We start from the raw sequence: 16,351 nt of genomic DNA on the forward strand, positions 1-16,351 counted from the left end.
TTAACCTGCCACCCAGACACTATCCTTTGGCAACGGCCATCTCTAGATTTGCCTAAACACTTTGACCTGTGGGGAAAAAACAGATGTAAAATAGGCACTAAGCCTTTCTGCTTTCTCTGCATCTTCCGTTAGAGTTTGGCCATCCACACCCAACAGTGGGCCTATTGCCTCCTTTACTTTACGTTTGCTTCTCACATAACTGAAAAATCTTTTCTTGTTACAATGGGCTTCCCTGGCCAATCTTAGCTCACTCTCAGCTTTGGCCTTTCTGATCATTGATCTACAGTGCCTAGTAACCTGTAGGTACTCTTCTTTAGAGCTCTGTCCTTCCCTCCATTTCCTGAACATTTTCCTTTTCTTTCTTAGTTCCTCTTGAAGTTCTCTGTTCATCCAAATAGGCTTCTTAGAGCTCCTGCAGTGTTTTCGTCTTTCTGGGATAGTCATTGATTGAGCATGCAATAGCTCTTGTTTGAGTAGCGCCCACCCTTCACATGCTCCCTTCCCTTCCAGCATTCATGGTATGACACTCATCATGTCTCTGAGTTTATTAAAGTTTGCCCTACGAAAATCCAACATCCGCGTCTGGCTACAAGCTTCCTTGGCTCCCCATCTCAAAAGGAATTCTATGAGGACATGGTCACTTCCCCCTAGGGTCCCCACCTCCTTCACCTCATCCACCAACTCTTGCCTGTTGGTCAGTATTAAGTCCAGTATGGCTGAACCTCTTGTGGGTTCATCTACCATTTGATAAATGAAATTGTCAGCCAGGCAGGTCAGAAAGTTGCATGACTGAGGACGCTTCGCAGAGTTTGTTTCCCAGCACACATCTGGGAAATTGAAGTCACCCATGATGACAAGGTCCTGCCGCTTGGATATTTTCTCAAGCTGCTCACAAAGTGCAGCATCCACATCCTCTCGTTGGTCAGGCGGTCGGTAGCAGACACCAACCACCACACTGTTTGTTTTCCCCTCGCTTATTTTCACCCAGATGCTTTCCACTGTAGATATGCTCTCCTTCACTAGAATTTCCTGACAGGTAAGCCCTTTCCTCACATACAGTGCCACTCCTCCACCTCTTCGATCTATTCTGTTTTTTCTGAACAGTTCATATCCATCCACCATTACATTCCATCTTGCACTCCATCTTGCAGGCCCTGTGGAACTGTGAAAGATCCGTGAGGACCCTCAGCTCTTCCAGGAGCTCATTCCACCAGGTTGAGGCCAGGACCAAAAAGGCCATGGCCTGGTTGAGGCCAGGTGTCCTGCTCGTGGGCCAAGAACCACCAACTGATATGTACCCGCAGAGTGTAAATCGCTGTGGCAGGCATAAGGCATTAGGTGGTCTCTCAGATATGTATGGCCCAGACCACGCATGGCCTTAAAGGTTGACACCAGAACCTTGAACTTGATCTGGGACGTAACAGGGAACCAATGCAGCTGCTTCGGCACAGGCTGGATATGGGGCCTCTGAGGTGTTCCAGTAAGGACTCTGGTAGCTGCATTCTGCACCAGCTGCAATTGCTGGGTCAAAGACAAGAGAAGGCCCATGTAGAGTGAGTTACAGAAGTCAATCCTGGAGGTGACTATCATATGGATCACTGTGACTTGGTGCTCTGGGCTACTCTCATGACCTGTGCCTCCATTGATAAAGAGGCATTCAGGATCACCCCCAAATTCCTGTTGGAAGGCAAGATGGTAAACTGCACCCCGGCTAGGTTGGGTAAACAGGCTTCCTGATCTGGCTCCCTCCTACCTAGCCACAGGACCTCCATCTTGGAGGGGTTGAGTTTCAGACGACTCTGGCTTCTAAACATCTGACAAATGTATCGGTGGTGGGGAGGGCAAGTTTTAATGGGATTTTTTTAGATCACATCTGACATTTGTAATCCGCCAAAAGCCTTCGGGGAGTGGCGGGAAATAAATCACAAAATAAATAAATAAAGTCTGTACAGCTCTCCATCAGGAGACAGAGCTTCTAACAGGTGCATGGTTATCCACCAGAAATTGGCAGGTGATCCCCTGTTTATCCTCCCCATCCCTCTTCTAAGGCTTTGATGTATGTTAAATGGATGTTTCTGTGCCTTGCAGAGACTTTTGTTGGACTTTGTCTCTTAGAAGGTTGAAATATTGGATCTAAAAGCAGATCAGAAACTTGGAAAAGAAGCATGTTTCAGTTGTGTTATTCAAGTGAGAAATGCAATTTAATATTTAGGGAGCTTATAGAAAGGAGCTATTGCATGGGGACAGGGAACCAGAGCAGAAGATTCAGCAGGTTTCTAAGGCTTATGAATATCCTGAGTCTCTCAAGGTACAATGCAGTAGAACATGGATAGAGGTGCGTGGCAAATGAGTCGCTTTAGATTTCTGTTGCTTGTTAATAAATAGTCTATGTCAGTATTTTCAAGTGTTTCAAGTTCAACCCTCCTTCTAAAGTTACTGCAGCCTTGTGTTAGATCCAGGTGGGTGGCCTTAAAGACTAACACAATTTGTGGCAGGATATGAGCTTTTGTTAATCAGTGGTCCCTTTTTCAGATAGAGCTAGAATGTGAGTCCATCTGTCCTTGTGTAGGAACACTTTCCCCTCTTTGCTCCTTTATCCCGTCTAGCTTCTACATGCACGTGACATGCCAAACCCTGTCAGGCATCCCATCTTCAATATTCCTTGGGCTTTCAAGCACTCAAAGGTTTGATGATCCCACCTGGCTAGAGGGGGCTCGTAACTGATGCTTACGGTGCCTCCATACTTTCAGGCATCCTGTTTTTGATCACTGTTGTTGACCATATCACAGAAGGTTCAACAGTGTATCCCTGCCACATCCTCAGCCAAGGGGGTCTCTGTCACCGTTTTCTTAATTCCAGAATTAAAAACGCTTGACCCAGATTAGAATGTCCATTTCAGGTAATGTGCAAAGGTGCTTATTTTGTATAAATGGTTCTGCTTTCAGAATCTAGGTTTTTGAAAAGCCCTCTTCTCTTCCCTGATAGAAATGTGTGATGATGCATACGTGTGCTTTAAAAGCAGAGTTCTATTTTAAATTGCCCCCAGGAATTACATTTTCAACAAGGTTTAAAGGGTATTTTTGTATCAGTATGGGGAAATAATTTTTTAAAATGATTCTAGGAACCAACTTCCCTTTGATTGGAAGCATTTGCTCTCTGCAGGATAAATTGGGAAATATCTGTAACCATCACCATGTTCCACTGATAGATTGCTGGCTCCAGCCCATTAGATTAGATTAACAGTAATCCTCATCCTGTTCCTATTTTCATATAGGCAGTTCCCAATTTTCTGTCACACCACAATATGACCAAGAAACAGAACTGATGTCTAGGCTGTACCCAAGGGTGCTAGTATGCTTTTTCTAATAGCTAGGGCCTCCCAAAGGCAGGAAATATTCTCCATATCTGTGGGGTACCCCTTTATATTCTTTGCCTGAGGATGCATACACTTGAGAGAACATGGAGACACAGCCCTACCCACCCACCATGCCATGATGTTATAGGCCATCTGCTACAGCCCCTAGCTCAGAACAGGAACTCCATGATGAGAGCATCCCCAGCTGACAGGGAGTGCTGTAGCCCTAGCTTGAAGGCATCCAGAAATTTTTGTTGAGTTAAGAGGACCAATTAAATGGATCCCAAATGTGGGGGGATAGAAGCTCAAGCCGTGTTCAGGAGGCCCGGGGCTGCCCTTTGCTCTGCACAAGGCAATGCCCTCGGTGACATGGACCAGTTGGGAGTAGGGGAGGTCAAGGAGGGGGACAGAGACTAGAAACTTCCGATTCTTTGCCACCTGGAACAGTTTGTTGAATAACATGGGGCAGCTGCCACCATGCAACAAATGTAACGATCGCCTCTTCTTCTTTCAGCTCATGGAAGCCCTTAAAGAACAAGAGGAGATAAACTACCGATTACGCCAGTACATGGACAAGATCATCCTCGCCATTCTAGACCATAACCCATCCATCCTGGAAATAAAAAACTGAAGGCCCGGAACCAGAAAGGAAATGAGCAGAGACTTGTACCTCTTAAAATGCCGCTGGATCCAAACATCACTCTTCTATTGTAAATGAATCTATAAATATATATATATATATATATCATATATATATTATATAATTTCTGTGGATACACAGGGCGTGTTTATATGAGGTTTGGTCTACTTGGTCTGTGAATCCTAATTTGGCTTGGTTTGTGTCTCACGCACTTTCACCCCTGGGGAGGGAGGCTACTGTAATTGAATCGTAATGACATAACCATGTAACTGGATTTTGCACTGCTTTAGATACTGGACAGAAATGACACTACCTCTAGCTGCAAGGATAAAAGTCAATGGGAAACTGTTTAGTGCCAATCCCCTTCCTCATCCAAAACGATGCTGAGTTTTCTCCTTTAGTCCCACCTCATCCCACAAATGTGCTGCCTGTCCAGGTTTAATTCTCTGGTGCTCACTATGTTGTTGTTGTTTGAGTTGTGCTACCGAAGCTTACAAGGAAGGAAAAGCCCTGCCTGCTCTTTCGAAAAGGAGGGGAGTTATTTCAGATAATTTTTATTTCTTTTTCCCGTCTTCCCAAGTCCCTTCAGCATAAAGCACTTTTCATACCAAACTGAGCTGGTTCTCCTTTCGAATGGCTGGCAGTCTGTGTGCAAGTACACACCTTGTCCTGGACCTTGCAGCTGAAATATCTGTTCTCCTTACGCTTGGCTTCATCTTTATCACCAGCCACGGAAAAGGTCCTTCTAGAGAGAGTTCTTAGGCAACTGGTGTAGGCCTGCCTACAGGGAAACTCTTTTCACCGGGTTGAGGCACTCCATTTTAAAGGTGGAACAAACACAGAAAACCACATGGCTGCGCTCTCGAGGCTGAAAGATCTTCCTTGAAGAGGCTCTTTGCTGCCTTCTTAAACAGAAATTGGCAGAGGGGGCATTTTTACATCACCGCCTCTCACTGCTTCCCCTGGTGCCATTCATGCACAATTTTTAATTAAGAATTGGCACTCCTACACCTACCCTATGACTTAGCAAGCCATCAAAGCCTTTCAGAAGGTCTGTCACTTGTGTGCGTTGTAAAGCAGAGTTAAAAATTCCTCTCGGGAAGTTAGGGAAGTGCGTGTCCACACATCACAAAATGTATTCAATGTGATCACTCTAGAAGTCAATGTTTGGATTTCGTGTATGTGATTTGTAAGATCCATGCACCATTCAGTAGCCGGTCAGGGGCTGGTCACTTTAGACAAAGAGGGAATGATCACCTGTACCACCTTGCACAGTCATCAAGAGGTACCAAGAAGCCTGCGTTGGGTTGTGCCATCTAAGAGAACTGGGTGTGTTCTTGTTCTGTTTGTGGTTTTGTGCCTTGTAACGCACACCATTGTGTTTTGTTTTAAAACTCATTCACTGTGAATTCCCTTCCCCCCCCCCCCCCCCATCACCCAGGCACTTACTGGGAAAACTGGTAGGGAAATGGGCTTACTGTGTCGACTGCTGGGAAGAACAATTTTTGTCTTTTTTGGTTAAGAAAGACTTTGTAGGGGCATTTCACGCATGCCTTTTTCCCCGAGCATGGAAAGGACTTTTGTATAGGAAATAGCATGCAATCTGCTGTTAAGCTTTTATATTGGGCAATTGCACAGACCTATGTGTCTGGATGTGTGACCATTAAACATGAAGAATGATCTGCATGTGGGTTTCATGCTGTTCCCTACACCAAAGTGTTTCACATCTAGAAAACGCAGAATATGCAATGCAGTCATAAATCTTAAGGACGCCGAAATCTGTGAGCAAATACTGTATTTTCCCCTCTATCCGATTGTGATTACAATTCTGAGTTAAAACATTCCTTGTTTTTAAACATTCTCTAAGTTAATGGTATCATTAATCCTAAAGCTAGGAAGGAACTATAGCTACCAAAAATAATGCAGGAGATTAAATAGGCTGCTATTAATCATTTTGATCTCTTTTTCTGTGTATTGGAATAATAATAGGAATTATTCCAAATGACATTTAAAAAATTACATTCTAACTTTTACACTTCCTATCAGCATATCGGATATAGTACCGTTCAAACAAATGCATTTGGCAGAAGTCTTCTTGTCCCCCCCCAGACTTCTAAGCATGCCGAAATGGTTCTGTGAGAGTTCTTATAGAATTATTCTATAATCTATAACTTCCCTTTTCAAATGAACCCACTTTAATGCTCTGTGCTGTTTTGTCACAAGCATGTTGTCCCCTATTTGAGGAAGAAAGAAGAATAAGGTCCCTGAGATTTCTTCCTTTCTTTAAATGCATAAGTAGTTAGGATTGAGCTATCTGGCTGTAAACATTCCCTATGTATATAGTGTTTATTGAGCACATATGCTTAGATTTGGAAGCATGTTGGCTGGCTGCGTAGAAGACTCAAGTTCCAGGCTGGGCGTTGGAATGATTTGCAGAAGGGCTTTGGTGCCCTGAACAACTCCTGGTCAACTTCATTTAGTTAACTACATTTCAGATGAATTCCTGGGAATCAGCCCAGGAATAGCCCTTTCTTCCTTAATACAACACCCCAAACCCATTTGCAGTTTTCATTAATGTACAGCTCTTGCAGCTGAACACACCTATAGCAAAGCCTTCCAGAGCTAGAAAGCAAAATCGCTAGTCCCTTAAGAGCAAAGGAGACCAAGTGGCCAGTGGGCAGCTAGCAAAGAGGTACAGAATTTGTCCATCTGGCTGGCCAGAATAAGAAGGCTTTTTCCAAAAAGGGTAAACGGTGGTGATTTCACTGGCATCAAATCAGCAGTTAAAATCCTTTACATGAAAGCTACTTCTATATACCTCTTCGCTCAGGATGGTGCTTGCTGCTGTGTGGGTTTCATTTTACGAGAGCTGTGCATTGTGGTTGAGGCCTCAGTGGTTGAGGAAGTTCAAGCAAACAGGAACTTGTTGCATGTGTGCAGATGGCTGCTTAGGGGTTTCTATCTCCCAAGCCGGTGTGTTTTCCAGCTATGGATTGTTTGAAAGATGCATTCTAAAGGAGAGATTCCTCCTGCCCTTCATCCACTTGCCTGTAGCCATTGGGTCCCGTCCCCCCATTCTACAATTTTACACAAGTGGGCATGTGGCTGTAGTACAAGCGAAACCTATTCCTTGGAAGTTTCTTGTTCATAGGTAAGATGGCTGTATCAGGTAGCATTTTATGTTGTGCGGGAAACCATTTGGTGAGCTCTGCAGCAACAGTAGCTATAGTGACAAAACTGGTTTTGGAATGTAGCATTTGCAGGTGGATGTTATGTGTGTGTAGTGTGCGGACACATGGATGCCCAACAGGTTGCTCCTCTTTCTTTAAAAAAAATTGTTGTTCCTAACCATTATAGCTTAGTCTTCACTCCTGGATTTGCTAGTTTAGTCCCTGTTTAATAATTCCCACTCCTGTGTAGCAGGATTCAAACATACCCAATTGTGCTTTGAAACTGTCAAGTCCAGTAACAGCTTTACCATCTCTTCTGTTGTTTGCATACCCCTAGTCTGCGTTATGGCCTCCCAATACCATGCTTCCAAACTGGGTCACAGGGGCACGGGAGAGGTACAACTCTCACAATTTAGTAAGATGATGCAGAATACCAGGGTTTTTGGCTAGTAAGTGATTACACCAATGTACTTTTAGCCTGAGCAGTTAGAACTGCATGCATGCATGCATATGTGTGTGAATTGGTATCAGAACAAATGGGCTTAGGAAAGGCCTAGATACTATTGTATTTGATTGTCAAAAAGCGAACATTTTTAGGTGCTATATAATTTAGAATGCAAAAGCAACAAAAACTGGATTTAGGGGATTGGCCAGCACATTAAACCAGCACATTGGCCAGCATTTGTTGTTAGCCGTGATAGCTCAGTGGAGCCTCCATGCTCAGAGGTTATATAACTCTGTATTCCTACTTGTAGATCTTCTGAAGCATCTGTTCACTGTAGGAGACAGTAATGACCTAGATCAGGGGTAGTCAAACTGTGGCCCTCCAGATGTCAGGGGCTCATGGGAATTGTAGTCCATGGACATCTGGAGGGCTGCAGTTTGACTACCCTTGACCTAGATGGACCACTGCTCTAACCCAGTAGGGCTCTTATGGAAGATTCCGAATAAGAAAAAAACTATAGCATCTTTATAAAAATGTGTGAGACAAATAGATTTTAAAAGAAGAAAAAGAAAAGGAAAGCTATTTCAGAGTTCTGGGCACAGGGGGCTGACAGAGCAAGAAAACAGGAGGCCATCCTAGAAGCTGAAACTGAGCAGCACAAAGAAAGGCTAGATCCAGACTACATTTTCCATTAATGGAAGGGTGGGGTGATTTCCACCAGTTCTCCCTTCCTGCTGCTGATCTCTGATTTCCCCCTCATACTGTTCCTGAAGGGGGCCCATCCCTTTGGGGTGATCAGTGGGCTGCAGTGGTTTGGGGGAGGCCACTCACAAATGCCTGGTGTGAATAGAAAATTTAGTCTGAATGCAACCCACAGAAGGAGAGCACAGAAGGATAAATCCAGGGGAAGAAAGAAGGAAGTCGGATCCTGAATAAGAACAAACAAGGTTGCAAAGAGCCTCTTGTGGCGCAGAGTGGTAAGGCAGCCGTCTGAAAGCTTTGCCCATGAGGCTGGGAGTTCAATCAAGGTTGACTCAGCCTTCCATCCTTCCGAGGTCGGTAAAATGAGTACCCAGCTTGCTGGGGGATAAACGGTAATGACTGGGGAAGGCACTGGCAAACCACCCCGTATTGAGTCTGCCAAGAAAACGCTAGAGGGCGTCACCCTAAGGGTCAGACATGACCCAGTGCTTGCACAGGGGATACCTTTACCTTTACCTTTAAGGTTGCAAACTGAGAGGAAAAGCAGGAAGGTGGTACATGATCAAAATGAATTGCTACAGGGCGGGGGGAGGACTAAGAGGGAATAAGAAAGATGGGAGATCAGTTAGAAAACCTACTTTCTAGCTGAGAAATAAGCAACACATGAATCAGCGTCATAGTACCATCAAAAGGGGGATGTGGGTGTATTTTAGTCATCTGAATATTGAGGGTAAGAGTAGCAGATGCAAACCACATTACACTAAATGCTCTCTACTAACTCTAAACTGCCCAGGGTCTCCTTGCATGTGACACTGATTGACTCTGCCTTGTCACGTAGCTGTAGTTTGTTTTACAGAAATCTAGCATAAGCACCACCACCCCCAAAGACACCGACACATACAGAAAGACACTTCCAGTGGCATGTTAAGGCCATTTGTGAACTCTGAAGCATGGACTGGAACCTGTGTTCACTGCCTTTTAATGTTCTTTGGAAGAGTGAAAAGTATGTGTCATGCATTATCCATCTCACTGAACAAATGAAGAGTGATTCTATAACACAGACCTTGAACAACAACCCCCCCCCCTTTACTAAGCTAATGTTCACCTTGGCATTCCTTTGTGCAATTAACACGGTCTATCCGTACCCATAAACGTATCTTACTTTGGGGCAGTGGTGGGAAGAGCATTCCAACATTCCTTATGATCTGGATGTTTTGATCTGTGATGGTTGCCATAGATTGGTGGGGCAAGTGGGAGAGAGGATTTGTAAGTTTGGTTTCGTGCAGGTTTTCACGATGTCTTACTAGAAAAGCTGAAAGAACTGGGCATGTTGACATGAGGAGACTGAGAGGGAGATGTTGATGGACATGAGAAAAAGAAACTGCTTCCCTTTGCTGGGGGCAGGAGGTGGACCAATGGCAGGTAGATGTTAAACTTGAGAGGAACTCATTAAACTAGAGGAACATGGAAGCTGTTCTGAAGAGAAAACCACACTGCTGGAAGCATGGTAGCACATAGTTCAGATTGCCTGTATCAGGAACGGTTCCAGTTAGGGTTCGTATTTTATTCACTACACGGAAGTGAGCGATGACTTCTTGAGATCTGAAATCCAAGAACATTAGATGCAGTCTTTGAATGGGCCTTATGTGAGTAATGTGCCAATGTCTTTGTAGCTGTTGATGTTGATGATGCTGTTGTGAATAGTTCTGTCAGTGGCCGATTCAGTTGCTTGAAGCTTCTATCTTCTGTGATGGACATCACAGTGCCTTGGTGCAGCCAAAAGGGACCAATAGACCTATCTGTTTTTTGTTGTCAGTGTGACTTTTACATTCTAATAAGCTATGCTTATCTCCGAGCCTCCAGTTTGACCAAAGAAGACAAAATTCCATACAGTGGCTTTGGGGCAGATCATTATTTGGTGCTGAGCATGGTTTAAAACAGCATCAAGGAAGGAACAGGAGTCTTGTGGCAAGGAGCCTAAGCTTTGGATTTTTAAAAAAAAGATATTTGAGGGGAAACCAGCTGAAGAGAGTTTGGGATTTATTTATCTGGGAGCATTAAAAAAAAGACAAAGGGAGATGAGTGTGTTTTAGCCAGAAGATTGAAATGAGAGCTTTATACTTACAAAGTACCTGTAAGTCGTCTTCTGTGCCTTTCCAGAGGCTAAGAAAGAATGCGCTCCCTCAGACTATATCCCAAATGTTAGGGCTGAATCTTGGTTTTCCAGTGTAGGACTAGAATAGGAGGCCAAGAGGGTCACTGGATCTTCTTCTTACCTGGTAATCTTTTAAGAATACGATTGGGAAACAGTTGGCTTAATACGGACAGACTGGAGTCAGGAAGCAAGAGGTAGATGGGTAATCTCTTAAAGTTGGTTCCAATTCCTCATCAGGGGATTCATGGCTATCGGGGTTGGTCCATTACAGCACACGAGGGTGGGCAGTTTTCTTGCAATGTGTCTTTAGGATGGATTTCAGGAGCTGGCTTTGAGTTAGACTCCTTGGGCCTCATTTATCTCTCTCTTTCTGTTTCTTTGCATTGGTGCAGGTGCTGCTGAATGGGCATAGTTGCCTACTTAAGCATCAGAAGCGTCAGAAGAGGGACCTTGCACCCATGGCTGGAGGGGGGGGGGGATTGTCTGGGGACAATATTCCAGTGTCCCTGGCAATCCAGTGGGCATGAAGCCAAGCATGCCATGTGATTTTCAATAGTGATTTGCAGGGTTGTGTGTAAGGAGGAGATTGGAGAAGAAATTGTTTCTGGTTTCCATTATAGCTCTTTGCAGCCCTGTGGACTTGCATGAAATTCCATTTCCTACTCCCTGGCAAGAAGCAAGCCTTCTAATTATGTAGGAGGGCCCATAATTTCACACGAGTTCCCTACTTCACTGTTACAATGTCCTCGGAATGAAGCAATTCAGAATGATGATAGAAAAGGGTACCCCTAGCTCATTTGCGTTCCTATTATCTGCTTAGATCCTTGTCAAATCCGCAGCAAAGGGACCATTGTAATCTACAGACTTCCTGCAACCCATTCTAGAAGAACAGCATAACACTCTTCTGCTCAATAATAAGAGACTCTGCAATCAGCCTAGCTGGGGAATATGATGGGGGATATGATGATGCCCTAATGATGCCCTAATGGTTCACTCACAAAAAAGTGTTAGGACAGAGGAAACTTGCCAAATCCCCCAGCCAATGTAAAGATTCCCTATTACAGTGCCAAAATCTCAGTGTGTTTGCTTGGATAGAAACCTCCTGATGTCTTAATACATGATGCTTTCTTACCTGGCTTGGTCTAGGGCCATTAATGCCCAGTGCCAAGTAGAATGGGCCAGGTATTGAAATGAATTACTGTTGGCCAGAGTTGGTTTGCTTTAACATGGGTTGATATAAATAAGTGACTTTGTGTCATAGATATCTCACATATATTTATACCAGATAGCAGCTTGAAAATACTCTTGCTTCTCTTTTACCCCTTCCCCCGATCCAGCACCATTGACCTTAAAGGTTCTGGAGCTCAAACTGTGAAAAGAACGGTGAATCATAGAATGTGGCCATTTATATTATAGCAGCAATTGGACAATTCGTAGGAGCCTTCTTGGTTCTGAGACGCATTCGGCATGTCTGAACTTCGAAGGACGTTCGTGATGTTGACTTGAAGTTATGGATGAACTAGGGCAGGTGGGATAGAAATTTCCAAAGCCAAGGATTCTTTGGAATGTGATGGAATCCAGGCTATCAGATAGCATCCTTTCTTTTATGTATCATTAAAGCTGTCTAGACTCAGGGAGTGAGACTGAGCTAACCAAGCGCCTGCATGATAAAACAAGCCCCAGTGGGTTTCCCCCCTTGCCAAGTGGGGCCACCATGGCACAGGCTAGAACAAAACCCTATTTTATTATATATTTCCAATGGAATATACAACCCTACAGATTTTGATATGCTTGATGCATTTTCCATGTGAACGTTACCTTTCAATATTGCGATTTTAAAAACGGTATGTTAATTCCCCTCCCACTTTCAAGTTTCGATGGGAAACTGGACAACTACAGAAGCTAACTTGAGTAGTGGGAGAGGGGGCTCATTTGGTTGGTGTGCTGGCATTCCAAGTGTTGGAAAATCCATCTAATGTTTGTGCTATCTTCTGCTCTGTGCTCTTGAAGATATGAGGGATTATGTGTTGGGGGGGCAGTAAACACATGTAGACTGTGGAATAGTTCTGTTCAAGCAGCCAGGTGCTTACACAAGTCTTATTGCACAAGGGGGAACGAGGAGGGCAAGAAAATTCCTGTAATATATTACCATCCTATAAACTGAAAACTGAATGAATCCCTTGGCTTTGTCCATTGGTCGCCCTCAACTGGTATAATTAACACTGCCCATTGTAGGATAGAAGAAAGCAGCGTCAACCCATATGAATAACCCGCCCAAGTAAACATTTACATACGTTGCACTCCAGTATGCTTCAGTACTGATTTGTACTGAGAATTACTGTAAACCTTTATTGTGGGAGCCATTTCGTTTTGCTTTGTTGCACAGATTGTACTTATGAGAAAGGATTTGTTATTTTTTAATTGTTTTGCATGACTATAGGTTCTAGTATTGTGCCTTTTGACTTGCCTGTCATGAGCGTGTACAGAATTCTTTTTCATACTTGATCAACTGTTTGTCGCAGATTTTTATATATTTTGACAGTCATTTTACTGGGTTTTATGTTTGCCTTTCCTCCTTCATTCAGCTGTTTTTGCCCCTGATTGTAAATGTGTACATATGAAATAGAACCGGGTTTGTATTTCACGTGCCTCAATAGGATGTAAAAAACAAAATTCATTTTTGTACAGAATTTTCCCCCCTTTTCCTTGTTTTTTTTTCTTTATCTCTCTTCTCTTAGAACCACTAATTCTTGTCCTGAGTATTTAGCAGTTGACAAATTAACTAGTTGACCTGTCTTATTTCAGAATTGTTGTGTTGAATGGAAGGAGTGAACCTCCCTGTCTTTCTTTTTTCTTTTCTTTTTTTGTAAAAGCAGTGTTTCTCTTCCACACAGACAAAAAAAGAAGCTGTAATCCTTTCTGGCTTGCTTGTCATTATTTACGATGATTTGTTTCTGCTTGAATCATGTTTAGAGACTGGGGTGAATTAAATGGGTAGCTTACCCACCTCACTAATGAAGATTTATATCTATTAAGAGGAGATTAGCTTCCTTTCAAAGAAATTGGAGTGGACTCCAGATCACCTGGCTGATTCTTTCAGCCACAGCTCCAATCTGCAATATGGAGGCATGCTGGCCTATTTTGGAAGAATTTGGGGAATAAAGCCATTGGGGTAGAGCAGTTAGTTTGTCAAAATCAGATCTGCAAAACCAGGTTCGAATCCCCACTCTGTCATTAAAGCATTCTGGGCAACTTTTAACTCTCACGTCTAATGTACCTCAGTTTACAGGCTGGGTGCTGATCTTTTACAAGGTCTTTTCTAGGTGACAAGCATCACCTTCTTCCCTTTTGTGAGTAGAGGAATAACAGTGGTGATCCATTAGTATTAGAGGGGTCTGCTAGGAGTAGGGCTGGAAACTGCTGGATATTTGGTTTGGGGGCTTGGCAGGGTTTATAGAAGGATTGTACTGGGGCATAATGCTACAGAGTCTGCCTTCCAAAGTTTGCCATTTTCTGAGGAATTGATCTCTCTAATATGAGGTTGGTTGTAATTTTGGGCAAGCCCTAGGCTCCATCTGGAGGTTGCTAACCTTATGACCTTCTTGGGTCTTGTCCATGGCCTGCCCAGCCCAGGTGTGTGTTGCAGTTGCTGCCAGCTTTGCTGGGGGGAGTGGGGAGCCTGTGGGACTGAAGGTGCCCTGGATGCGAAGACAAGGCTCTTCATTTCACTTTGGCCTTGTATGTAGATCAGTTAGCACCATTAGCCAAACAGGTGACATGTCCCTTGGAATTTCTGCAGGATTAGTACTGCAGCACCACAGAATGAGGCCAAACTTTCCCTCATGCAGTTCTCGTAATGTGAGTTCCTCTCTATTGTTGCTTTCATACACTTCCCCTAAAATTATTCCTATGTTTTGCTTTTGGGACCAATACAAGAGGATGCCGTGGGGGGGGGGGGGGGGATGGCATTTGGATGGCACTTTTTAAACCACCCATAATTTTCAATTCATCCAGTTTAGAGGCCATCATAAACTGGATGAAGAGCATATTCCACAGAGGTTAACCCTGGGCTGGGACCAGAAGAACACTTGACACAGTGGCTATTATTTGACTGTATGGAAGTTTGTTTTTTCTGAATGAGATGCTTGAAAATCATCTAAAGTCATCTAAAGCAGGGGCAGTCAACCTGTAGTCCTCCAGATGTTCATGGACTACAATTCCCATGGGCCGTTTCCAACAGCATCGTGGCAGGGGATAATGGTTATTGTAGTCCTTGGACATCTGGAGAGTCACAGTTTGGCTATGCCTACTTTACAGATCCCCCTTCAAGGATCGCTGCCTTGTTGTGGCAAGGGGGCTTGCGTAGTTCAGTGAAGCTATGAGCTATACCGTGCAGGGCCACCCAAGACGGACAGGTCATAGCTGAGAGCTCTGACAAAAGGTGATCCACTGGAGAAGGAAATGGCAAACCACTCCAGTATCTTTGCCATGAAAACTCTATGGACAGTTCCAATAGGCATAACGATATGACGCCGGAAGATGAGCCCCTCAGGTCGGAAGGTGTCCAATATGCTACTGGGGATGAGCAGACGGCTAGTACGAGTAGCGCCAGAATGAATGAAGCGGCTGGGCCAAAGCCGAAAGGACGCTCAGTTGTGGAAGTAACTGGTGGCGAAAAGACAGTCCGATGCTGTAAAGATTTTTATTCCATAGGAACCTGGAACGTCAGATCCATGAATCAAGGCAAGCTGGACGTGGTTAAACAAGAAATGAGAAGACTGAACATCGACATTTTAGGAATCAGTGAACTAAAATGGACAGGAATGGGTGAATTTAATTCAGATGACCATCAGGTATACTACTGTGGACAAGAATCTCGCAGAAGAAATGGAGTAGCCTTCATAATCAATAAGAGAGTAGGAAAAGCAGTCTTGGGATACAATCCCCAAAATGACAGAATGATCTCAGTTCGAATCCAAGGCAAACCATTCAACATCACAGTGATCCAGGTCTACGCCCCAACCACTGCTGCTGAAGAGGATGAAGTTGATCAGTTCTATGAAGCCCTACAACACCTTCTAGAAGCAACGCCCAAAAATGATGTGCTTATCATCATGGGGGATTGGAATGCTAAAGTAGGAAGCCAAAAGATAACCGGGATAACAGGCAAGTTTGGCCTTGGAGTACAAAATGAAGCAGGGCACAGGCTGGTAGAATTTTGTCAAGAGAATACAATGGTCATAGCAAACACTCTTTTCCAGCAACCCAAGAGACGACTCTACACATGGACATCACCAGACGGTCAACACAGAAATCAGATTGACTATGTGCTCTGCAGCCAAAGATGGAAAAGTTCTATCCAGTCAATAAAAACAAGACCAGGAGCTGATTGTGGTTCAGATCATGAGCTTCTTGTTGCAAAATTTAGGCTTAAATTGAAGAAAGTAGGGAAAAGCACTAGGCCACTCAGGTATGAACTAAATCATATCCCCGACGAATACACAGTGGAGGTGACAAATAGATTTAAGGAATTAGATCTGATAGACAGAGTGCCTGAAGAACTATGGACGGAGGTTCGCAACATTGTACAAGAGGTAGCAACTAAAACCATCCCAAAGAAAAAGAAATGCAAGAAATCAAAATGGCTGTCTGAGGAAGCTTTACAAATAGCTAAGGAGAGAAGGGAAGTGAAAGGCAAGGGAGAAAGAGAAAGATACACCCAATTGAATGCAGAATTCCAGAGAAAAGCTAGAAGAGATAAGAATGTCTTCTTAAATGAACAGTGCAAACAAATAGAAGAAAACAATAGAATGGGGAGGACCAGAGATCTTTTCAAGAAAATTGGAGATATGAAGAGAACGTTTCATGCAAAGGTGGGTATGAT

At 43.8% G+C, this 16,351-nt stretch overlaps 1 protein-coding gene across 5 annotated transcripts in view; it reads left to right on the plus strand.

Moving 5' to 3' along the window:
- RAB11FIP4 (RAB11 family interacting protein 4) overlaps nucleotides 1-13,385 on the plus strand; it is a 239,466-nt gene extending 226,081 nt beyond the window's left edge. For 4 of the 5 annotated variants that reach the window (XM_077328726.1, XM_077328728.1, XM_077328727.1 and 1 more), the window contains one exon: nucleotides 3,870-13,385. In XM_077328726.1, the coding sequence (XP_077184841.1) occupies nucleotides 3,870-3,986 (117 nt within the window). In that variant the 3' untranslated portion in view covers nucleotides 3,987-13,385. The remainder of the gene's footprint in view (nucleotides 1-3,869) is intronic. The other variant, XR_013229554.1, reaches the window with a different exon arrangement.
- Nucleotides 13,386-16,351: the final 2,966 nt, after the last annotated feature.

Source organism: Paroedura picta, chromosome 3 (assembly GCF_049243985.1).
Source record: "Paroedura picta isolate Pp20150507F chromosome 3, Ppicta_v3.0, whole genome shotgun sequence".
Classification (NCBI taxonomy): domain Eukaryota; kingdom Metazoa; phylum Chordata; class Lepidosauria; order Squamata; family Gekkonidae; genus Paroedura; species Paroedura picta.